The sequence below is a fragment of the Centruroides sculpturatus genome, unplaced genomic scaffold (assembly GCF_000671375.1).
Source record: "Centruroides sculpturatus isolate CEXI.00-Female unplaced genomic scaffold, Cexi_2.0 scaffold1036, whole genome shotgun sequence".
Taxonomy (NCBI): domain Eukaryota; kingdom Metazoa; phylum Arthropoda; class Arachnida; order Scorpiones; family Buthidae; genus Centruroides; species Centruroides sculpturatus.
The window spans coordinates 232057-258993 of NW_019385233.1; the positions used below are offsets into that span (position 1 = coordinate 232057).

Sequence of the window (26937 nt, forward strand, 5' to 3'; positions counted from 1 at the left end):
TCTTCCTCCTCTCCCTGCTCTCGGGACTGCTGCTGCTCTTCTGTCGCCGCCCCTCCCCGCCGCCGGAAGACCAAGAGTCCCGCTTCGTCTTCGACCCCACCTCCGCCGTCAGAGTCTGGCCCACCGACCCGCCTGGCCCGGAAGAGGACGACGATCGGAAATGACCCCCGACCCCAGGTTTGACTTTTACGCTTTTTTTACGTAAAAAAAACTCCTGAGTAAGAAACGTGGCATCGGACCTTTATTGTCTTAACCGGGTACAACGTCGACGGAAGACGTGGAAAATAGAGCCCGATTCTCGACGACGTCTAAACGTTGCGTAAGAGCACCATCGGGTTCGTCAAGTCCGTCTGTGCACCGTCTGTATGTGGGTTTTCAGATTACCTGGCCAGTTGAACAGTTTCTGGCAAATGTTGCACTGGAATTTGCGACTGAACGGTTTGTGCATGAGCAGATGTCTTTTGACGCTGTGCTTGGAGGAATAAGTTTTCAAACATATGGGACACACGTTGCTGTCCTTGACAAGAGGCAGGAGGGCGACCAGAGCGGGATGACGGCTGTGGTCCAGGTAGGGGCTGTACTGATAGTCCTTCAGACCGGCCATTTGGTTTCGCTCGTCGCCTGCAAAGATACATCACATTAGACGTCTCATCGCTTCTACCTTCCTCTTTACTTCACTACCGACAAACACGTCCTTCGCCGTCTCGCCCGGGCACCCGACGGATCGTCGCCCTACCAAACGACTTTTCCTATTGATTGGACGGGCATTCCCATCCGACCAATAGGAAAAGCAGATCCGCCACTAAATAAAATTACGGCATAGAGGAACCGGCGTGTCCTCCAACTGCCGTGGACATTAATTTTTGCTATTCGTTTGGATAAAGAAAACGAGACGACGATCAAATTCTTTTTCGTTTTATAAATTAACAATCAGAAACCTATTCGATCGGAATATATTTTTGTACGATATTCACTTCGCTCTTTAATATTAATTTCACTCGTTAACCAGACACGAAACTCAATCCCTCTTTTCGCGATAATAATCGTTATATAACCGTATCGAAAATAGGCGATTCTGTCACTCGGAAGATTCTCAAGAGGAATGGCAAGTCTGATCTAGAATGAATGTGAAGTAACTCGTCTGGATTAAAACTGTCTGTCATTTCCTGGATACTACTTTACTTTGAGGGCAATACAGTGTTAAATATATTTTGTAATAATTCAAAAATTCTTTCTAATTAACAAATTATTATTAAACAAACAAATACTATGTACATATGTGCACAGAGTATATTGTAACAAGATAGCCCGAAGGCCACGTTGAAATAAAATATAAAGTTTACAGAACTTTTGTGCTTTCGGAATTTTCACATAAAATTCAATGATATATAAAAGAAAAATAATAATTCGAATCGCGCACGCAAAAAAAAAACGGCTACGGGGAAAGGCCTTTTCGTAAATCGACCGACAGTTATAAATAAATAACTTAATATTAAGAGTATTAGTTGGCCAGTAACTAAGCATCCACTAAGAGGGCTCTCGTCTCACTTAACCGAAGTTTTCGGACCGGATGAGTTTGCTAGACACCAGACAAGAAGGAAGTACAATCGTGTCTAATTTTTCGTGTACTTAAACTCGGTGACAAAACTACGGGAATGGCGCCGAACTATCGTCGGATAAGTGAGACGACCAATTAATAAGGACGTGCGGACGTCCCCTACTTTACAAAAGTCATCGTTACACGAGTAAATTATACAATATATATATATATATATATTCTATGATTATATTTACATATGTATATTTATATATAAGTGACGTCGAGTCGAAGGCTAGAACAAGACTGAATGCATTGCTAATGAAATTTGCACCGTAAGTTTGTTAAGAATCGTCTTTAGCATTTTCGTGGCACCGTCTCACGTGGTTCCAGCGAGATGATCTCCATCGAAAGGATGCGCCGCAGTATTCGCAGAAAAAAGAGTTTCTAGAATGAATATTGAGATGCTGCTTTAGCAACTGGCGTGCTTTAAAGGTTTTTGGACAAAAGGGACAAATAAAGAGTTCGTTCCGAGTCGGAAGTTGATCTTCAGAAGAAATTCCCAGAGAGGGAAAGGCACCAGAGAACCTCGAATGTATTACTCTTCCAATGTAATTGTCTGAAAGAAATGTTTTCATCGTTACATTCTAGAAATATAACTGGAAATAATTATCTTTAAATGTAGACATAGTCCTTACTAAATATCCTATTTACTTTCATTACTAAAACATTCTACTGTGACCACGTCTATTTATAATTCGTAATCGCTTAAATTAAAGAAATGACAGCCTTTATATACAAATTATACAAGTACCGAAACTCTGCGGCACTACAATCTACTTAAGTGAAACAGAAAAATCTGAATTGTGCCGAACTTTCCATGCGAGAATAACATGTTTTTTAAAGCACGCTAAGAGATACAGCACGAAACCCAGCCTTATGAGTTAAAAATAACAGTAGAAAGCAGCTTCACGTTCGATACGAGTTAAGCGAACGTTCATCGTCATAACGACTTCGAAATAAACAGTAAACACAACATTAATTCCAAGTAACTTTAAGAGATACAAATTACGGATACAAAAAATAGCTTTCGTATATACTTGTACATGTTATATGTAACCAAAACTTGTGCAATGTCCCTCTGGAACTTAGAAGCAAAGTCTAAACCTTTACATCAATTGGCGATTCAAAGATCGAGTTCTTTCGGACAGTCCCGAGACCAGTGTCACGTCTTGTGTTTGCTTCGGTACCAAATTACACTTTCCAACTGATTTCTATAAGTAATTACCTCGTGTTAGACAATTATTGGTTTTCCGAATAAGAAAAATTAAGTTGCAGTATAAGATACTACATCTGCGGAGAAACAGAATGAAGAGAGAATGCGAAAAACGAAGTAATTCCGATGACTTCTGTCGAAGCGAGATTGATTATTAAGTAAATCGCGAAATACGTTCTAGCATAATGACGGCTATGTATTTATATACAGTCAAACCTCCGAACAACGGCCACTGACAAAACATAAAAAATCGGCCATTGTTTGGAGGTTATTTCGTATGCATTTTTGTTAGACTTTATGAAAAGATCGCCAATAACTGTCACCTTTAGACGACAATTGTTATGGAGGTTCGACTGTATTTGGTTTTTGTCCGTAATGTAGACAATTTTCTTTGAACGACACCGGTCATTCTTTAGGGAAAAAACTGTTTGCGAATGATGACAAAATTTCTTCTGGATATTTTTAATCACGATGAAAATGTCTAATGATATATATATTATTAGAAGCAGTGTAAACTTATGGTAAAAAGTACAATATACAGATTAAAGAAATTTATAAATTTCCAGACTACTATAAAAAATCATTTACATGTTTTATACATAAGAATAAACATGGAAAAATGTCACATGTAGCTAATCACAATCGGAATGCCGTCTAGAGCGCGTGATTTAGATTCAGCCAATCGTACGAGTCTAACATCGCGATCCAGAAAACAGCAATTGGCAAGATTTAAAGCATTTACGGCACATTTTGAGTTAAGAGTTGGCTATAATCTGACATATTTTGAGAGCAGTTATATATTTATTAAATACCCTCCTAATTAGTTTCGTTTTTACAGTTGTTTGAGACGAAAATGATTTACATTCCGGACGATAATAATTTTAATAGTGACGGACAAAAGAAAAGACTAGACTTTTCTTACGCCTAATCCGGGATCAAAATCATCTCGGAAAATGTTCGTATCTTTCTCAACTGGCATTGCGACAATCTCGGGAAACAAGCAGCAAAATTCCAAATTTTTCGGACAGTTACTATTTAAACCGAACGATGTTATTCAACACGAAGTATAATTATCATTATATAATAGAACCTTCCCAACTGTTGAATAAGTGAAAATTAGTTAGCAGAATTCACTACTTAAGACCAATCAATAAAAATTACATCATATAAAAATCAAATATCATAATCTGTAACATTCTTTATAAAAACTTTTGTTAATCGTATTCTCCAATAGTAGAAAGTGTATTCTTTTCTCGATTTACTATACATATAAATGAAGGAAGTTCACCGCGCAACAAAATGGACATTTTAAAATATTAACATTAAATCTTTTCAATTTTAAAGTTTGCTCGGACGAGAATGAGGCAAAATTTTTGGAGTCCTAACACGAAGTCTAACGGTTAAAAGGAATCAAATGAGCTATGTATTCCTTTGATCGATTTAAAATCAATATTAAAGACATTCGACTTGTTTAAAAACACCCATTTGGATAGAATTTATGAGAAATGATTGCGACAATACTTAAAATTATTATATCTTTGTAATTTTCTATTGTTCAATATACAAAAATCTGATGAATTCTGAATCCAATAAAATACAAAGAAGAAAAAAACAATTTGATTTTATTTATGACAAACAATAATATTAATTAATCATAAAAATCTTTGAATATACTCTTGAAATCTTTGAAACTTTGATCACAAAATACCATTAACGTTTTCAATTCGGAAATTTAAAACTTTTTACTTCTATTTTTAATTTAATCTTTTAAAATTTTAAATTCTAGAATGAATTACAACTCTATATCTGTTCACAATTGCAATAGTGACTGATTTAGTTGAAGTTTATTTTAGCTTTAAAAACTTATTCACCCTCTAAATACTCAAACTTCTTGCATTATAAAGCAAATCTTTTAGAATGAAGTCATTAATCTGTTAAATTAATTTGACATAAATTAGTTATTAACCTAGACTGTACCATTTTATACAAAACTGATGTTTTAACTATTCTAACTAAAACAATGAGTTGCCTTTGTAAGAACTATTGTATACAGGGTCTACCAGTAAACCCATTTGAACCAAATCATATCCTTTGATAAACTATTAATACCGTAGTTTATGCTGTGTATCACTGTAATAGTATTGTGTTATACAATAAAATATAACATTAATACATCTTTGCTTACACACTGCCCTCTGCATCGGTAATGTACAGTTGGCTTGTAGTGTTCATTTATACAGAATCTTCATTATTATATTAATCTCTATGTTCAATAAGCTCGCTTAAGACTTGTTTTAATTGGAAATATTTACTAGAGAATGGCATGTGGCGATTAGTAGAAAAGCCATTATGCTCCGTTACCATTCTGTGATAAAGTTTGCATTTTATACCCTCTTGAGTTGACTCTTAGTTTTGGACAGGCTCTTTAAAACATAGTGTGTGTGTTGTAAGTATTTTTAAAGGATTACTTTAGTTTTAATTTTTGCTGCCTAGATATTCTTTACTAAAATATTTATTGCTGTATAACAATATGAACAAATACTCGTGTTCTTGTTTTTATTATACTGTACTAAATTCTATCATAATTTCTCTACAGACTATATAACCTTATCATTCAACTTTACTTTGAGTTTTTAATATTATGGAGTTAACATATAAAATAATTGATAACTTGCATATATCATAAATAAAATTATCAAAGTACTTTAAACTTCATATAAAATTACTTTAGAAGAAATAAATAAATTTATATTAATTAGAATTAGAAAAATAAAATAAAGTCAAAATTAATACAAGTTGGTATCAAATTTAAAAGATTTTATGTCATTCTGAGATGGTTGGAATGGCCATTGTATATGAAAAAATTATTATGGAATAATTACTGAAAAATTACAATTATTTTTATAAATATTTACAGTAAAAAATAAATATGTCTATATACAATGCCTTACAAGTTGCAATGCATATAAATTCTTCCAACTAAGTAATAAATATTCAGTATAGTTTACATGAAGTCTTTCATTAATAAGAATTCTAATTATAAAATACTGTATTACAAAATCCTGATATGGATATAAACTCAATTCTTTTCCACTTGTTTAAAGACCCAAAGATGGTCTTAAGTGAAATTATATAACTCTTAAATAACTCTCATGGGGAAACAAAATTTTCTTAAAATTTGCACCTGTAAATTGTATTTTAATAGTTTCTACTGCTTACAAAAACACTTCAATTATTTATATAATTATGTGCAATTATATTAAATATAAGTTGTCACATTTCTGATCTTTATTAAATTAGTTCTTTTTTTATATAAATTCATATATATATGAATTTATATATATATATATATATATATATATATATATACACACACACACACACACACACACCCCAATTAAAAATTTTGTTCTTTACAATAATCAAGACCTCAAAAATTTTATTGAAAATATAATTTGTAACACTTACACTATTTTATAGAACAATTAGTATCTACAGCAAATTGAAAAATTTCTGATTTACAAAGTATTTCCTAATAAAATTGTGTTATTTTTTGCAGTTAGTCTTTTCAATAACAATAAAAGCATTAATTAATATAAAAAGGAAGAATGTGCAGGGCTGCATTAGTTATATAGGTGCTTGGCACTAGTTAATTTATATTAGCAGCACTATACATACTTTTACTTAAAGATAGAATGATTGTAAAATTGTCGATCGAACCTGTGGAGTCGATAGGCTGACTCCAATTTGGCTCCTTAAGTTTTAAATTTCTGATTATGACTCTGGTTCCAATTCCTTCGTAGGAATACAATATAGAGGGTGTTTGGTTTAGAGGTTTAATAAAAGAAAAGAGTATAAATAAAAACTTATCGAGCAATTTAAATACGTAGAGTGGATGTCACACCAACAATTTTTACCGAGTTTTGATCAGTAAAAACTTATCATAATTTAATGAAAAGTTGTCATCTTCTAGTACAATTTGACAATTTTTTTTTACACTCAAACACACTTCAATATGTGCACCAACTTGTATCTGATTGTGTCTCTCGGATCATTGAAGTTATATATATGATATACTTGATTATTCACAACATTCCACAAGAAAAAGTCCAATGGGATAAGAACCAATCTACTATCTGGGAAACTCCAGTCAGAAATTGTTTTACCTAAATCATAGAGTGGAGAAAAGCCACATCTTATTGAAAAATGGTACAAGTAGCATAAGATGCAGCATATCCAATAAATCACTGTGGCCTATCATCTGGTCTTTCATTAATATGCACCTATTTTGCCATTCTGCACGTGCTAATAACCTCAGCACCAAGGTATGATATTTCTCATAAATGGCCACAAATGTCAACATAAAATACAAACAGACTTCCAGCCTGATACAAACTCTCTAAGTCAAACACCTATATTAATAATGGTAAATGGTACTGTAGGATTACCATGCAAATCATTGGGCTACTTTTTAAACTTATAACCTAAGTTTGAGTCTTAATTTACATCAAGGTCAGCACATATCATTGAAAAGTGCTTCCGACCCTGACTCTGCAGTCCTAATAATGAGACAACTTGAATTTGAACATTAGTAATTAATATTACATTAGTTTAAAACTTTTTATGCTTATTTTGATATAAATTATTTACATTTTTTAATTATAATTATTATTAAGATTTATTCAATAACTTTGAACAGTGATGTGCTTAAAAATTCTCAAGTTATTTTTCAATATGATCCAACAATGTATCTATAACAAACATTCAAGTTTCAAAATCAATACTAGATGAAATTTTAAATGTATAATTAATTGATAAAACAATAAATTTTAATAATAAAATGCTGGATTGCTTTTCTGGAAACACTCGCAGTTTGCCGTTTGTGTCAACTAGATTTTTATACAATGAGGCTTTACAACCTTCCTAAAGCTCACATTGCCATATGACATGATTCTGCAAATGGGCAATTTGTACGATATCTATCTACAAACGTATCAGCTACATACAAGACTTCTTGGAGTCAGAGACAAATTCGAGACAATTATTCTTCAGAAATTACTTGTAAGTAAAGTAGTTTTAATTTTATTTTATTTTACTTCTTAGAGATTAAAATTATTATAATCAAGATATATCCATGTTTGAGTTGCATTAATCAATCAATATCTAGACAGGGTAATCAACATTTGAATTTATTCTAGCTTGAAGTTTACTAGTAATTCATGACAGCGACAAAATATTACCAAAACACAAAATTCAATATAAAATATACTGTATTGTTAATCTTTGATGAGTTGATTTCTACAAAGATCTGCTCAACTATCACTTTAAAAATAATTTTTAACATAACTTATGAGATCAAAAATTAGCTTAAATTTATTTATTTTTTGTAATTTAACATAAAAAGATAAAAATACTAAAGAAAAAGTATAAATTGATCTAGAAATTTAAGATAATGAGTTTTTTAATAAAAAATAAAATTTAAATCTTCGTTCAAATTAAGTTATAAAAACTTACTGAATATTCTTATCCAACTATCCATTACAAAAAATATTCAATACCCATAATGAAACCTTTTGTGACTCCTCAAATTCAGTAAACACACAACTTGGGGCAGAAAAATTAAAGTTAATGAAATTTTAATAAACATTTTCAGAATTTCTAACAGCATAAAAGCAGTCTTTAAAGTACTAATAGATTACATACAAGACTTCTTGGAGTCAGAGACAAATTTGAGACAATTATTCTTCAGAAATTACTGTGTCAATAACCTGTTACCGATGTGCTTTGTGAAAATACAGTTCCATTTTGAAGAAAGCATTTGTGATAAACTGTATTTTCACTAAGCACACCAGTAACAGGTTCTTGACACAGTGATAATTTTCACCCTGGTGTTTAGGCGTGTATTATACTAATAGATTTTAGAAACTTGTGAGTGAGACCTTAATTTCAAAAAAGCAGTAAAATATATAAGTGCTTATTAATGTCATAAAAATAGAATATGAGGTCTACGAAAGTACATGCAGACTGTAAAAATCTGTCCGGACTAAACCATATTTGAGGTAAGTATAAAACACTTAAATAATATTAGCTGTTTAAATAAATAATCATATGTTTTTAAATATTTCGTTGCTAATAATATTAAAAAAACAAAATTAGTCCCCAAGAATTGTCTTCAGAGTTTTATAAAATGTATTTGCATAATGAACTAAATGCACATAAATTTATTTACTTGTTCTTTTCAAAAAAAAATTCATTTTATGGTTAAAATCATTAATTAAATATAAATTTTATGTTTAATTTGATAACTTGTTATTTCATTTGGTAAAAATAAAATAAACTACTCCTTTATAAATTAAAATTTATAATTTTTATTTTGTATTATATTTTTAATTAAAATTATTCAAAAATAATTATATTTTGGCTTTCAAAAATCTGAATTTAAAGAGCTTTCTCATGTATTAGCCTTTAACCTTGACATATAATAATGACTATTTAACTGATGCTTCAATTAGTTTTACACATTTACAATTTATAGAGAAATATCTGAAATTAATGTTATTATAAAACAAAGAACAAAGTTTAGAACTTTAATTTACAAACATGTCACCATAAATGATTTATTAGAATATCAAAGAGAATATTCTAACATTTTTGGACTGATATTCATTTTCAGAAGTTTCTTAAATGACAATGAACAAAATTATATACAATATCTTAAAATTCTAAATCAAATTTTAAACAATAATAATAAAGTATGACTACAGCACCCTTTGAAACTCAAAATAAAAAAAGGATATAAATTAACTGCATTTCTATGGACACAAAATTTAATTTAGCATTTATTCTATATAAATAATTTCCAGAAGAAAGGAAAGAATTGCATATAAAATATTTGCAAGGTAGAATCAAAAGTGAACAAAAATTTTGGACTTTTACATTACATGTGATTGTGAGAGACAAGGGTATAAGTTTCTTCTATTGATGGAAACTTCCAACCCATATGTGAAATAGTAATGTTTCAAGAGCAGTGGGATGTATTTGTTTATGAGAAAAACAAAAATGAGGTTAATTTTATGTTCTGTCCCTCTGAGTGCCAAAAAACTGGCCTCAAAATTTGCAACACATACAAAAACATAAAGTTACCTCACCATTAACCAGACTTCTTGTTGGTAAAATAGTAAAAAGAGGATGTTTTTTCCTGTCTACCTCTGTTAACTGTGGTTTGAATCTAATTTGTATGTAGCCTAAATCTATATAAACATATTTTTTTTAATTATTTGCTGACCTGTTTTATGAATTGTGTGTTTATAACTGACTGTGGCAATTGTTGGTGAACTTTTGCAACAGTAATGTTACAATGACAAAACCATATACTGAATATTAAAGAAAATCCTAATTTTACTTAGTCATTACATCAAAAGTTTAACTTTGCACTGATAATTATATACAATTGATATGAATTTTTATCCACATAAAATTCAAATTGAATAACGTGATAATTCAACTTTTACATTACAAAACTTTTCTTCAGTTGATGGTTCAGTGTAATTTTGAAGTTTGAATTCCTGAAATGCACTAAAAACAATGGTGAATTGTTTGTTCTGTAAACACTTGAAAATTAGGACCACAAAATATTGGCACTTGAAATGGATAGATAAGACTGTGAAAAATTATAATATACAAAAGTGTATATAATCTAACTAAATAGAAACTTTATGAATAACCAAATAAACAATACTACTTCCAACACACCGTAACTTCAACAGACTTACTTCTAGAATAACCAAAACGGTGCTAAAATCGCTTTAATTTGTTTCACTAACGTTTTCGAACCTTCTGGTTCTTCTTCAGGTGAAAAATGGGCAAATCCGTTAAGATTCGATTGAAATGATTTTTTTTTAAAAGAATTCCGAACATGGAACTTCTCCGAAACTCGTGCAATCGTCGTCTTCTTTTGCGCATGCGTCGTTATGAGCCTACGTTTCCTCCCGTTATGTGTCATATATCAGGGTTTGCCACGCTACTGATTGCACGAGTTTCGGATAAGTTCCATGTTCGGAATTCTTTTAAAAAAAGATCATTTCAATTGAATCTTAACGGATTTGCCCATTTTTCACCTGAAGAAGAACCAGAAGGTTCGAAAACGTTAGTGAAACAAATTAAAGCGATTTTAGCATCGTTTTGGTTATTCTAGAAGTAAGTCTTATGAATAACCACATCTTTTATGAAGAGAATGTTTCTGCTGCAACAACTAACAAAAAACTCCAAACTGGTAAAAGACCAACCACCTGAAATACATTGAAAGTTTAGAAAATATTACAAAAATTTAATTTCATCTATGTTTTGAACATGAAAGCTACACAGATAAAAAGAAATCATGATTGTTACCACATCATTATTGTGGCAGCCGAAAACATATGTGTTTACTTGTGTATAAATGTATGCCATTGTTTCTGAGGCCACTTTTTGGCCCTTGAAGTTACCCAACACAAAAAGGAATCTCATTTTCATTTTTCTCAGAAATAAACACAAGCAACTACTCTTGAAACATCATTTATTCTGTGTATGAGTTGGAAGTTTCCCCTTTAAGTAGAATCCATGCTTGTGTACAGTTTTCACTTGTACTTCCATTGAACAATTAAATGCTAATAATTTAAGAAATCTTGCTGTTTTTATTTCAGATAAAAGGTTCTTTGGGATCAACTGTCTCAGTGTTAGATCTCTAATGTATTCTCATTGAAGCATACAGTATATTACCTGCCTTATAAAGCAGTTGCATAACATTCAAGTCATTTGTTCCATCAAATCATTTTTAGCTAAGTTCTAATCTAAAGCAATGTTTCAACAGTGTTCTAAAGTATTCATAAATTCAGTCTTTTTTGAATTTATGCTTATGTACAATAAGTGCAAGTGGCATAAGTGATTTAAAGATAGTTGAGAATCGATAAGAGGTAACATCTGTCCTGGGAGACCTGCTACTACAAGGAATATTGAGACAATCAGGAGAGTAAAAAAAGATACTAGATAAGGAAGGTCACAGGCAAATGGTACGTGTTTGGGAATTTCTCATGGCTCAATGCATTTAAACTTGAACATGCATTTTGTCTAGCAGCACCTTGTTGCAAGAGCTTTAACAGATAAACAGCATGAAGCTTGTGCTCTGGTGAGTAGCGAGTTGATAGACAAGGTCAGTCAGTAATGGACAGAGTAATTACTGACATTGAAATTTAACATTTCTTCTACAACTCCAGTCAAAACACCAGTCCACAGTTCACCATAACCAAAAAAGTTGAGCTGACAAATCAAAATGACAAATGATGTTAGTATTTGTGTAACATTATGGTGTAAGAAACTTGGGAAGTTGTTTGATTTTGTGTATTTTTTTATACCCAAGAACACATCACAAAATTATTCCTGGAATGTAAATGGAATGTTTTCATATTGACAGGTCATCCTGCCAATATGGAAAAGGTATGATAAATTCTTTTTACTTCCACATCCTTACTCTTATAAATTTCTGTGTTTCCTGTCTACTTGAACTTTGTTTATTAATAAGGTTGATTATACTGGTGTAGTTTCTGATTAGCAAATAGAGGAGGTCTAAGACAAAACAAAATATCTTTATTTTCACCTGAGATATAATAAAGCCTATTAATAAACAAGGTCCAAGTAGACAGGATACACACAGAAAGGCATAATGCAATTCTTAGTCTTCTGCACAAAGTAAGTCTTCTACCATGACAATATTCTTTTGTATTTGCAATATCCTTTTTCATCAACAAAATATCTGACTAAGAATAGAATAACAGTACTTCTCTAACCTCCTTACTCCATGGCCAGATGGCTGAGACAAGTTTAACCAGAGCACAAACTACATGCTATTTGTCTGCTAAACCTCTTGCAACAAGGTGTCAGCAGACAAAATGCATGTGCAAGTTTTTGTTGCACTGAACTATGAGAAATCCTCAAAAGGTCATCGATCATTTGCCTCTGATCTTATCTCTTCCCTTACTATCTTAATTGTCTCAACTTTCCTTGCAGTAGCAGGTCTCCCAGGACACATGTCAACTCTGATGGTTCTGGGGATCCAGGATTGAATATAGGATGATGAAAAATTGGAAGTTGGTTCATTGCAAATATGTTAGGCCTCCTTCCTCACCATCCAGCTGTCTCACTGTACCATTGTTGGCCTGGTCAAACCGAAAATGGATCTAAAAAAAGACCTCTTAATGCCCACAGGGTGGAAACAGTAAAAAAAACCTGCATTAGTCCTCTGATCTTGCCCCTGTATACTTTCATCTGTTCCCCAAAACAAAAGAAATCAAAAGGTCACAGGTTCTTAACAGCATCAAAGATAGAAACTGCAGGTAACAGAAACCCTCAAAGCAATCCTGTAAGTCAGTTTTTGTTAAGTGAAAATATGGATATTGGTAGTAGTAACTATCCATAAGAACTTGCTTTAAAGGTGTTGTGATGCTAGAGTTGTGTGTTGTATAATAAAACCTATGTCAAAAGTTTGGTTCATTTTTGACTACCTCATACAACTTCACTATTGATTAATTTGGTGTAAATACAAATCTACTATGATTCTCTAATTTTTTCATCATACAGTTTTTCTAAAATTCTAGTTTCAATCTATAAGACTTTCTCTTCCCTTTTCAGTACTTTTAGATCATTATGCTAGAAAAGAACTGAAAACTGTCCATGTTTTAGGTGCAGATGTATCATGAATATCATGCCATGTCCACACCACTGCTTTTGCATATGCAAAAGTGGATAAATATATATTTATCCACTTTTTCTATGATTATGGTCAATATATCATTGTTATATACACAGTTACAATTGATGAAAATGGAAAATGATGAGACCAAATATATTTAGACCAGATCACCACACAAAATTTCTAAGAATCCAATCAGATCTAAATTGAGGTCTCCACAGTAGCAGGCAGACACTCTAGCCTCCATGGGCCATGTAGTCACCAAAACCAATGTTTCTATATGCTCATGATGCCCATTTCAAAAATAGTTAACATTTCAGAAAGCAAAAAATGTTATATAATCATTTGAGTAGCAAAAAATAAACTACATTCCTTTATGCTTTTATTTTACTATGAGTTCAGCTTTTTTTTCATTTGATAGCAACTTTTTTTTTTCATATGAAGATTGGACAGTTTGGTAGAGTTACTTTCAGAAACATTTCTAAAAAAAAAAAAAAAATCACATACACAAAAATGTGATTGGGAATAAAACAAATAACAAGAAACACAGGAAAATAAAATGAGATTGGTAAACATAAAAATGAAAAAAAGATGGCACCAATCTAAGAAAGGGAGTCTTGAGAAAAGAAAGTGCCTTACGTTCTTTTTTAAGTGGAAGAAATTAAAATTAGCACTGCATATGATAGAAAACTGTAAAACTTATGGTTTTACGAAAATCGTTATGTACAGAAACTATAAAATATAGCAATTTTCTCTCTTCTACCTGAAATTACTCTCAAAAAAATAGAAAATTTTAAACAGAAAAGTTTAAGGAAAAAGTACAGAATGTACAGTACATTTGCCTATTTATTTCTATTTCTCTGCTTTTATAGTAGTGATAACTATATCCATAACATAAATTTGTAATTATTTAAAAGTTAACCAAATGTTATATTTTAGAATATTAAAATTTTACCTCCTTATTAATTTGTATATAATTTTTTATTGTTGTTCAAAAAAGTCTTGATGAGGAGTACATTTTATTCTCTTTGATGCTTTAATAAAATATTTATGATGGTGTTAATAATTTTACTATTAAAGTACTGGAAGTATTGTAGCATTATCAGCTTTTAATATAATTTAAAATACTTCAACAGGCCTATATACACTTTTAAAAACAAATAGTTTAAAAATTCTTTAAAATATGAGGTTTTGGCAAAATTATTAATTCCATATTTTGGTTTATTCTCATTGATTTCTTTTCTTAACATCAATAAGAATAACATGTTTTAACCTGACAAAAATGCATCAACAAAGAAATGAATATTCCAAAAAAAAAAAATATGAATTTATCTATAAATCCCAGCTACAAAAACAGAATTGTACTTGAACTGCACACTAAATACTATTTTGAATTAATTAAGATGAGGACAAAAATTTTGCAATCACATTATCTAAAACCACTTCCTTCCGCAGATGTTTCCGTAACATGGCACGTTCGAATGTGCGTCATGAGGTGAGTCTTCCAAGAAAAACGTCTGGTGCACAGCTGGCAGATGTAGTTCTTGCGCTGATAATAATGGATTTCCATGTGTCTTCTAAGATTGCTTGCATCGAAAAATGATTTTAGACACACTGGACAGAAAGGCCTATTTCGTACTTTTTCCTGCAAAGACTTTGATTTCTTTTCATAAAGTTTGCTTTGATTTTTTTGTAAATTTTGAAATGATGCATTACTTGTCTTCACGAGTGACGAAATGCAGTCTGTAATCCAAACAAAAAATTTATCTTGATACACTTCAACTCTACTACATACTAATATCAGATGAATATAATTTATCACAAAAGAATTATTTGGTGATTAACAAGAAACACAACAGTTTGTGAAAAAAGATGGCAAAGTTCAATGGATGAAAGGCTCATATTTTTACAAGATTATTTTATCTCTAAAATAATATATAGCAACATACAATCATTTTTCAAAAATTATGTCATTTTAGTTAAGTAATGTTTGTACTTTCAAATGTTAATATCTAAAACAGAATTTTAATTATATTTTTGAATATTTAATCAGTGAGCATTAAGTTAAAATGAGTCTCCATCTATTGATACTTCAATTAATACATTTAATTCTTTAATTATTAAAACATATAAAAAAGAAATTGCCTAAGACCTGAAATATGTATTTAAATTAATGTCCGAAAGAGAACTGTCAGTGCTTTATAGACCCAAACTTTTATATTTGTAGACTCAATTTTCAGTGTTAAAAAACACTTAAGAAATTTGGGTTTAGTTTCATTTCTGTAAAAGAATTTTTAATTTAATGCAAACTAGTTCAATTCTCTTGAAATAAGATACTGTAATGAAATTACAGTATTCAATTATAATTTGAAAACTGACTGGACTATTATCATTTCAATGTTAATGTATATATTTTATTTTTTATTTCTCTAAAAGACACTGTGGCCAGGTTGGCCTTTTACAAGCATCTTAAAGCAAAAATCAACAAAACCAACAATAAAAAAAAAAAACATATAGCTATCTTCAAGACAAGTGAAGAAAATTGGAGTTTTGGTAGATTTTGTCAAGATACTTTGTTTAATAAACACAACCAAGAAAAAACAATACTCTGTAGTAGTTAGATATACACAAAAAAAGACAGAAATAGTACAGAAAATAGCCATGTAAACAAGCAAGGTCATCTGTTCCAAGAAGCATGAAAATTAATATTAAAAACAACTGTAATGATAAAATAACCTTCTTTCTCTGTATTAAAAATAATTTCACTAATTAGTTTGCATGTTTTGTATGTTTTAGTGAATTTAAAATTAAATTTAAATAATAAATGCATATCTGATCATTTCAGAATATGATAGCAATTTAAAAAACTTAACAGTTTCAATTTTTAAAATTTATAGTTAATGTTCTGTTTTTCAAATACACAATTAATTGTATTTTTGTTTCATCTAACCTGAAAATATCCATTTTTTTTCTAGTTATTAGTGTCTAGGTGTACTTATTAAATTTTAATATAAATAAGTATAATCCAGGCATTTATCTATAATCTATAATCAAATGACAAGACTAGTTAATCCAGCTTCATCATTTGATTGATGAATTTTAATTCACTTCTAATTAAAAAACTTAATTCTCAATTTCAATTTGTCAATATCCAGTAGCAGAGGTTGCACAAACAATTTTTTCCTTAACATAACCCCACAGAAAAAAGTCACATGGAGTGAGATTGGCAGAGCAAAGNTCGCTTGGTAAAATATCTATCCAAAGAGGTTTGGCTTTGCCTACTTTTTAAAATGTTTCTAAAATGACTTAGGCAAATGTCATTACTCCGAACAGTAATACAACCAGTGTGAACCTTTTCGGGATGTTTCTTTTCAATAAAATCAGTCACTTTCCGATAATACCTCAAGATTTCCTTTATCGAGTGAGATCCTCCCACGACGAAGTAAACAAACGGACTGAGACCAATGAACAGAAGTGAATGAAAAATGGCACTGCAAACTAATGTAACATTGTATGGTAAGTTTTTGTTCGTATTGTGGAGCAAAAATATGTTTGAATTTCATGTCATATCCTGAGGAACCACTGTATTATTATTAATTAATGAAAATAGCTTTCTGTATAAGTAGCCATATTCTATTTGCTTAATAAATTACATCAGTTACATGGCATTTGGCATACTGCACAGAATTATGTAAATCTTGAATAATTCAATGTCCTGAATATTTCGTCTTTTGAATTTTGAACCAATGAGGATTTCCTGTATATACTTAAGCTAACAACACAAATAACTCATACTGTTTATTCTATAATTATTGTAATCTTAATAAAGTAATAAAAGAAACAATAAATAATTCCAGACAAATCTATAGCTGGTTTTGGTTAGACAACAAGAATTAGTCACTATACAGTCTTAGAATGAAAATACAAATCACCATCAAATAACAATAAATGTGTTATATCAATATTATATAAAGTGTTCATTTCAACATTTATCCAGATCATAGTTTCACCATTTTTGAATTGCAGCATGATATCCTGCTGAAAGCAGGGCTGCGAAGTCAGTACTTGACTCCGACTCTGGATAATTTTAGTAGGCCAACTCCAACTCTGGCAAAATTAAATACAGAGTAATTTTATGGGGTCAGAGGCGCTCATGGGGGTACCCTACTCTGAACTCTGAAAGGAGCCTGGGGTGTCTACCCAAATACTTTTATAGTATTTTTAATATTTAACTTACATTAAAATTTATTTGTATAAAAAATTTAATTTTTAACAAATATTTAATAAGAAGAGAAAGGGGTTGATAAAATTCTACATCTACATATATTCGACAGCATTTACACTTCAATTTTGCCCTTCTCCACTTCCCTTTTCAAAGAAGAGTTAGTCCAACTAAAAAATGTGCGATCTAGCTACTTAGATCTCTTGTTCAGAAAAGAAAAATATGTACTTTGGTCAATTAGTCTGGCTCATTCAAAAAGATAGAGTAATTATTTAGAGCGGGGATAATAAAGGAATGATTCAAAAATATTCAAATTCAATTGGGTCAAAATAATTTAACTACTAAACACGAATACTACATATTTAATAAATTAAATTGATGCATTTTGTATTTAAAATAAATGAATTATAACAAAATACAAAAACATTTTTAAAAATTAATAAGAAAATTTATTTTATATTTTCACTTAAATAAAAAAAACTAAATTACATTTATAATTTTGAATTTTATAAAATGGTTCTAAGAAACAAAATAGCTTCAATTAAATCCTCCTTCATAGATGCCCTTAAATCAGCTTTAATTATTTTCAAAGCTGAAAATAATCTTTCCTCACTGACTTGTGTTGATGGCATTGCTGTGACAGATCTAGCTGCATCGCGAATAATTTCTGGATAAATTGAAACAGCTTCTTCCACGTTCAATTTTGATAAACGGTCATACTTTTCTATTTCAATTAGCCTATTTAAAAAATTTTGTTCAAATTTTATTTTTTCAATTTCTGCCGGGTTAGTTTCTTGATTTGTTAAGCATCTTTGCCTCACTTTGAGATGTTCTAAACTATCCAAATATGCTTCGAAATCAAGCTCTTTATTGGAGATGATGATTCCGAGTTGTCATTACATTCATTATTTTTATTTTCATCTTTTGATTCATAAATGTAAGGTAACTGCAACCTTTTCAAGCAAATAGCTATTTCAGAAAGCTTTTCTTTCCCTGATACAATTTGATTGTCATTTAGTAAAATTTGATTCATTGGATCAACGTAAATAGTGGCTAACAAGATTTTATTGTCTAACAACTGAATCTCTCTTTTTCTCATTGAAGATAGAATTGCATTAGTAATAATTCCTCCAGTTTTGTCGAGCTGATGCATCAAAGTTTTCCACTGTAAGAAAAAATTTCCAGGTGTTAAATCTCCAGCTTGTAACTTTAGGGTAAAGTATAAGGGTATGACAAGACGCTCTCTAATTTTTCTGTTTGTTTCCATTGGTTTTCAGTTAATGAAACCCATTGATTATCAAGGTCTTCAATTCGAGCAACCGCTTAACCATTAAATAAGTGCTTCCCCAGCAAGTAGATTGATCTAAAATAATTCCTTTTCTAGCAAACCTTCTCAGAATAGCATCTATCTTAGGGGTTCTAGCTACAGTAGATACCTGTCTTAATTTTGTAATGATTTTAGCTACCTGAGAGTCTTTTAATCCAGCTCTTATTGCTAATTGCAACGTGTGAATAGCACATCACATATGTTGGATTTGAAACACATTGGACACTTCCTCCACAATATCATCTAAATATTCCTCTTTTTCTATTATAGGCTCGCTTCGTAAGTCAATGGCAAATATTTCATCAATGTCTTCTAATGCATTTTCATTATCTTAAAAATAACTGAGAAAATGAATCAACATATTTGAAGCATTATCTGTTACAATACACAAAATATGCTCCTTTTTAATTTTAAAGTCTTCTAATACCTCTTGAACCAACTTCTGCAGACACTATGGCTCATCACACAGGAAAGTATCTTTTACTGCTAAAGTCTTCATAACAATTGCATTCTCGTCAATAAATCAAACATTAATTGTAAAATAATTCACTCGATGGCAAGTGCATGCATTCATTTTTAATAAATATCAAGTGGTCCTTCAGTTTTTTACAAAGTTCATCTTTTTTCAAAATAACCTCTTCAATTATAAGTCTTCTGATGTTTTCTCTATCTAGTGAAACTCCAAGTTCTCTCGCCATTTCACTGTTTAAGCCTAAAATGACCAGTCGTGAAAAAAAAATTAAAGGCACACTATCTTGCACCACCATTTCAATTATGAGATTTTTGAATTTTGCACTTCATTGTTACTGTAACTTTATCTGAAGTAAAGAATTTGCATACTTGTGTTTGTACTGAACTAAATTTTTGGACATTTTCTAATTTTAAAATAGATGAAGTGTTTCTACTGTCGTCTTTTTCATTTACTTCTTGTAGAATTTTAGGATGTAGACGTTGCAAATGTCTTTTTAAATTACCTGCTCTTGTAAATGCATTTTTTTTCAGAACTAGCAAAAGCACTAATTTTTGCTCCACATACATGTTTACCATCATCATTTTCTATAATGCATTTACACTGATAATATTTTTCATCCATTCTAAGAGTATAATATTCAAAAACTGCAGACTTTGAATTTGAAAACACTTTCTTTTCCATTGTGAAATTTTGAAAGGGTAATTAGGTATTAACAATATTTAAGTTTATAAAATTAGATATAACTCTTAAAAATAATATGTAGATAAATATAATTTATACTTACAAGTTACAAGTAAAATAATCTGAACTTGAGAATCAAAGTAAAAATCCTTAAGTACTTTTCTCGAGTTAACTTGGGTTGGACGAAAAGGATGCAAGTACGAATTTTGAATTAACTCCGACAAGGAAGTCAGTCTCCCCCCAGAGAGATAGTAGTAATGACCAAAAAGCATGTGTTCTAATTGAGATTATTCCTGGAACTACTGCACAACCTACTAGAACACTGATTCCCCTCGAATTCTACATGAGGACATCCCACAAAAGTCTACAAAACAGCTGGCTGAAGGTCAAATAGTTGTAAACTCTGGAGACCCCAGTGTATTGTTACAGCTTGTTTTTAGTGCAATAAAATGACAAATAAAGCATCTCTAACAATATATTTATTTGAAATTATTTCATATTATTCTAATTTTTTTACTATAAAATCGCATTGGAGTGAAATTTTTTTCAGCTATTTCTACATTTTAATTTTTCTGTGGAAAACAAAAAAATGCCAGAGTCGGATTTGACATATTTTTCCCAACTTGACTCCACAGCTGGCTGAAAGATAAAGATTTTGCTTTCAAGAATGTGACCATATTTACTAAGTTGCTCTTATAACAGAATGCAATAGGATTGAGAAATCAAACATCCAGGGATAAAAATGATATCAGTCTTTCCTTGAGCTGAGAATGTAGCCCAAATCATCTGAGCTGAGAATGTAGCCCAAATCATCACAGAGACTCTATCCATTTGTTGAGTTATTTGCCCATTACCTTCAGCTCTTAAGTCATGGCAATACTTTTGACAACTATCAGGTCCATCAAAGTTAAACTTTTTTTTAATTTGAAAATAGTATACTATATCACCAATGGATCCAAGTGATGGTCTTTCTTGTTATAGTCAAATGAGCATTTTTATGTTTCTTTGTTAACAGTGATTTCCTCATTAGTTTTGTGTATTTAAGTATTTTGTTGGATTGCAAAACTCAAGAAACAGCCTGAGTTGAAGAGGAAAGTCCAGTAGCACCTTTGATTTTACTTGATGACAACTTAAGAGTTTCAAATAAACAAATTTGTCTTTCATCACAAGATTATGAAAAATTTTTTCTTCCAGAATGATTTTTAGTGACCCCCATCAATTCCACATTTTTTAACATTAGCTATAACATGTTGAGAATAGCCAATTGCAGTAGTAATTTCTTTCTGGGTTGCACCATGAAGTCTCCAAATTTGTCTAATTTCAGGTTCTGTAAGTTGGAATCCATGTGGCATATTTCCTGTTCTCTCAATAATTATTACAAGTAATGTATCTCTTTGTATGCTCTATGTAAATGTTTGATATAACTTCACTTGCATATTTTCTCCCATGATTGTTCATGAAATTAATACTGAACTTATAATTTTGTTTCTGTAAAACTTTGGTTTTTTTTTTGTTATTTTGTTTTCAAATAATTTGAGTTAAAACTATTTAACATATTAAAATGATAGATATAATCCATTATTTTTGCATGTTACCATCTCATTTAAACAATTTATTCATTTACAGTCTAAAAACATTACTTGAACTTATGTTTTTGTCTAGCACTGTATGAGTTATACAAATGTGTGCTAAACTTATGTTATTTACACCAAAAAATTGAATTTTTAGGACTATTCAATAATTCTGATGTCCACTTAGATGAATTTTAAAATAAAAAAGTGAATCTTTATCTATGAATAGCAACTTTTGAACCATCCCATACATACATACAGTGCCTATAGCAGTGTTTTTCAACCTTTTTTCTCATCGTGGACTGGTAAAATTATGAATAATTTTTTGTGGACCAATAATTACATGAGATTATGAATTACACTTATTTATTAAGTTTATATATGCTTATCCAGAATTATTGTATATAAAAAAGTACAGATAGTTACTCTTAATCAACTACACAGTGTGTAAGTATGGTCAAATTATTTCCACAGACTGGCACCAGTCCATGGACCAGCAATTGAAAAACACTGATCTAGAGAATTAAATAATTATATAATTTTATCAGTTAAAAACAGAAACTGTCACTAGAGTACATTTCAACTGAATTAGAATTAATTATTTTCAAATACAAACTCTACAGATTGGAGTTGCTGTGCAATATCCACTTAAGAACCCTTGTATAACTCCAATATATCGTGTGTGTAGAAATTATTCTCAATTTAATCAATAAATAAATGCTTCTATTTTATATTACATTTTGAATTGATTTTGCTATTGTTATATTTAGCTACAAGCAGATATAATTTTCTTTCTCATTTTTTAGAGAAGATAGCATATATAGCCCTCTTTCTGTTCAGAGAGTACTAAGAGATGCAGTTATAATTACAACTGCTTATAGCCAGGGCTGTTGATAAGGGGAGCTGGGAATTTTTCCCTGGTCCCAAAGAAAACTTGAGTGTCCCACAGTAAATCCTACTGTAAAATTAATGTTATTTTTGCTAACAGAAAATAAAATTTTTAACACTGCTTTTTATTAATAGACATTCTACACATTTCATTTCTTCAAAGAAAAAAGTAGCTAAAGGAATTCATTAAGAAGCAAAAGCAGATCACTGTACCCTCAGTCCCATAGAAGCTCTTCATAGCCTTGCTTATATCCAAATATTTTTAATGTTGATTGATGGGACCGAATTTAAACATATCACCAAATCCTTACATCAGACCCAATGTTACAATACACTTATGAAGAAAACCATAGCTAGTATTTGTTTAAAAAAAACTATAAAAGTTATAAAAATTATTATAAATATAAAAAATCAAATGTGTTTTGTTATTAATAAAAATAACAAAAAAGCATTTGACTTTAACAACATTTAAATAGGTAAACTATTTATAGCATGTATATTTTTGGATCAAAGTTTTTTTTAATCATTTGTCATATAAGAACAAAATCTTTCCATAACTTATGTATAATATTACATCTATACGACTTATTTATTTTTAATTACTGATATACAGCTTATATTTCAACAACATTTAAAAGTTACAAATTATAAAACAGTGTAAAGATTTATTTATTTAAATTATTAAATGTGAATCTTTTATGTTTATCCATCAATTATTAATAAGATATAATAAATAATAATAATAATTATAATTCTTAAAAATGTCTTGAATATTTAATTTATTAATTATATAATTATTAATTTAAACATTAAAAAATAATCACAAAATAGTTAAGCTGATATAACTTTAAAGTATCATTTCTTACAATGTGCCTGTAAAACAATTCAAACACTTGCACTCTTGTGTATAACAAATACAAAATTACAATGGAAGCTGCATCAAGATTAATCATTACCAATCATCATTACTAATACTGTTAATAAAAGTTATTGATAGTGTTAAATACGGTAGCCCCTCATTATATAGTGTAGGTCTGAGACAAACCAAATGAGCAACATATTAGAGCAGTGTTTTTCAACCTTCTTGAATATGCGACCCCTTTACAAGTTAAAAAATTTTGGCAACCCCCACGGCCATATTAAAACTATGTCAGTGATTTTAAAAACTACGTATTTAATTTTCTTTCTGTTGAGATTTAAATATCGATCAAAAAACTAATTGTACTGTAAAATAAACAGGCACAGCCTTCTCACTGAAATTGTAGGACCTATAAACATTTGTCTTTTTCTTTTACCCATGACTCCCTGTGTATGGCTTTGCGACCCACTTGGTGGTCGCGACCCACAGGTTGAAAAACACCGTATTAATGAGTGTGATATAACTGATGTATTTATCTAACTATTTTTTTCCTATTTTAAATCTCCATAGCAGCTTTTTCTTTTCTTTTTTGGGTCATATTTCACACATTGGTAGTTTCAAAGTCAATTACTGAAATATTGGAATATTCATTTGTCAGTAAAAATTCAACTAATTTCTACTGACAACCAATTTTTAAAATGTTATTGGCTAAACTGCTTTTTTATTCGGAAGACAAAAGAAGCATATGTATATTAATAAGGAGCAATGTAATGAGGTGTGATATAACAAGGAGCTACTGTACTTTAAAGATATATGGCAAAGTTACAAACATAATAACTACAATGATTTTTGATTATATCATAATCAAATCTATCTAATAGACCATTTTCAAATAGTACATCTCAAAAAATTTTCCAACATCCTCGATCAAAGTCATATCATATTTTGTCTACAACTTAAATTAAATTATAATTAATGATTTTTGATTAATTATAAATGACTTAATTGCAATAATTATGAATTTCTAGCAAACTGCAAAAAACGCAGCATGAAAATTATCAGTTGTCATTATTCCTAATACCTTATTAGTCAAATATGATTGATTATTTAACTATTACATACATAAATCAAGTACAATGTGATCATCTTTACAATAAATAGTTTTATTTTTGCTCAAAAGAATAATCTTTTTAAAGCTATAATTCAATTTTTATTCTAACAGAAGTTAATTGTGCTTTCTTATTATTATATATATTTATGATTTTTCAAGTTTTTAAGTATTGTTGTTCATTATCATGTTAATTTTACTTTGATATTAGAATACTGAAAATTTATAATTCTTCCAATAAAATTACAAATTTTCATTTCATGTTTTAAATTTAATAATTCATTCTATTTTTTATTTTTCTTTTTTGTTTGAATCAAGTTTCTTATATAAATTAATCTAATTGTATACCTGAATAGAAATTATTACTACACATTGTCATCATCTCTTACATTTGAATAATTACATATTATAAATTCTCTTATTGGTAAATTTAAATACTTAAATGTCATTATCAATATAATCTTAAATTACTTTCTTACTGATAACACTTAATTTTATTTTGCTATTAATTTGCTTAATAAGATAACTTTTAAGATTTTGATTATCAAAAGTTTTAACTCACTAAAGAATTTAATGTTTTAATATAAAGGAGAGTGCAGTAATTTAAAATGATTTTCTCTAATAGCTTAACAGAAACATGCAAAAAAACCATCAATTTTTTGTAATGTTTTCAGTTTAAAAAGATTATTAACAAACATCAAAAATATTTTTACATGAAAGGAAATACATTATATGAATAAATATATTTTATAAATTTTAAGAAAATAATTCAAATTTTGCAATAGATTTTGATGAAATATATATATCATCATTGCAAATTCCAAGAGTTAGGCTAGTAGATAAGATAACCAAATGGACAAGAAAAGCATCATCATCATCATTCAAAATAGTTGCACATTTAAGTAATACTAAAAGTATATTATTATAATTATAAGAATAACATTTAATTATTAGAATGCACATTCTTGATTTATTTAATGTAAATATATAAAAAGTTACATTTTTTTATTGTTTTTGAATATTATATTAATTTTCATGAATTCATTTAAACATTTTTCCATGATATCAAACTCAAAAAGCCTAAACCTGTTCTGTAAATAAAAATAGTTCATATATATTTCTTTCAATTTCACACTAAATATGAATTTTGTCAGTTATTTGGACAGTTAAAGTTCATAACATGTTTCTACAAAAATTTTATTTAAGGAAATTCATTGAAAACTTTTTCTTTATCAGATCAATATTAACACAAAAGCAATGCATCAGATTTAAAAAACAATCATTTATAAAAATTTATTTGTTAGGAAAAGTTAAACAATATAATTACCTTGTCCATGCTGTTGCTGAAAACTAACTTGGGAATTTTCAGATTGATAATTACTTGGTCCGGGAATTGCTGGTACCATAGAATTATCGAGATAAGATACGACCGAATTACTTTTATCCTTTTGCTGTTGAGAAGGTCCGGGTATGGGTGATAGTCGAGTGCTTTCAAAGGAAATGTTTTCGGGTTTAACATCTACACAAAAAAATTAAATATTACTAAATTAAATATTATCAAAATCATTGTTAAAATTCTTCAATGTTACAAGAATTATTACACTAATATTAACAAAGTAGATAATGCCTTTTATCAATTTGTTTTATAATAGTTGAATCAAGATTTAATTCTTTAGCAATTACCAGTAGCAAATAAAGTATTGCCAGCCGGCAAAATCCTATAATTGAAAATATAGTATTCTTCAGCAGAAAAACCCTCTCTCTCTCTTTTTATCTATATCTATATCTATATCTATAAATGGACGTGTGTGTCCCTATATTTCACTTTTCAGCCAAAACTACACATCGCACATGAATGGTGTTTGTATGTGGTGGTAGCCCCAAGTCTCCATTCGTGCACTATGGTGGTTGCGTCTCGATAGCTATAAGGGTGCAGGAGATATGGGCTTGAAAGTGGTTGAAAGTGGAAGATTTTCTATTTCGATTTTAAAAATGTTCGAACCGTTTTAAATTCGAATTGATTCAATTATAGAACGATTGTGAACGTTCCAGAAAATTTATCAAATTGAAAATAGTTCGTTTGACTAGACGTAAAAATTCTCTAATTAGTCTGGAGACAGGGACCAAATTCTTGCATTCTGTGAAAACGGGTAAGATTGGCTATAATGTAATTATCTTAATCTTTACTATCGTTACTTTTTGCCCAGCGAAGCGGGTCCTTGCAGCTAGATTCTAGATTACTTAGAAAAACAGTCTTTTATATATATAAAAAA

General features: G+C 29.8%; 1 protein-coding gene across 3 annotated transcripts in view; it reads right to left on the minus strand.

Moving 5' to 3' along the window:
- Positions 1-213: 213 nt before the first annotated feature.
- The window catches only part of LOC111636503 (protein tramtrack, beta isoform-like), a 56954-nt gene continuing 30230 nt past the window's right edge, over positions 214-26937 (minus strand). The window contains exons 4-5 of one of the 3 annotated variants that reach the window (XM_023381769.1): positions 25992-26183; positions 214-621 (exon numbers count right to left, since the gene is read on the minus strand). In XM_023381769.1, coding sequence (XP_023237537.1) covers positions 341-621; positions 25992-26183 — 473 coding nt within the window. In that variant the 3' untranslated portion in view covers positions 214-340. Of the gene's footprint in view, positions 622-650; positions 2157-12807; positions 15280-25991; positions 26184-26937 lie in introns of those variants that run through there. The other 2 variants (XM_023381770.1, XM_023381768.1) reach the window with 2 other exon arrangements.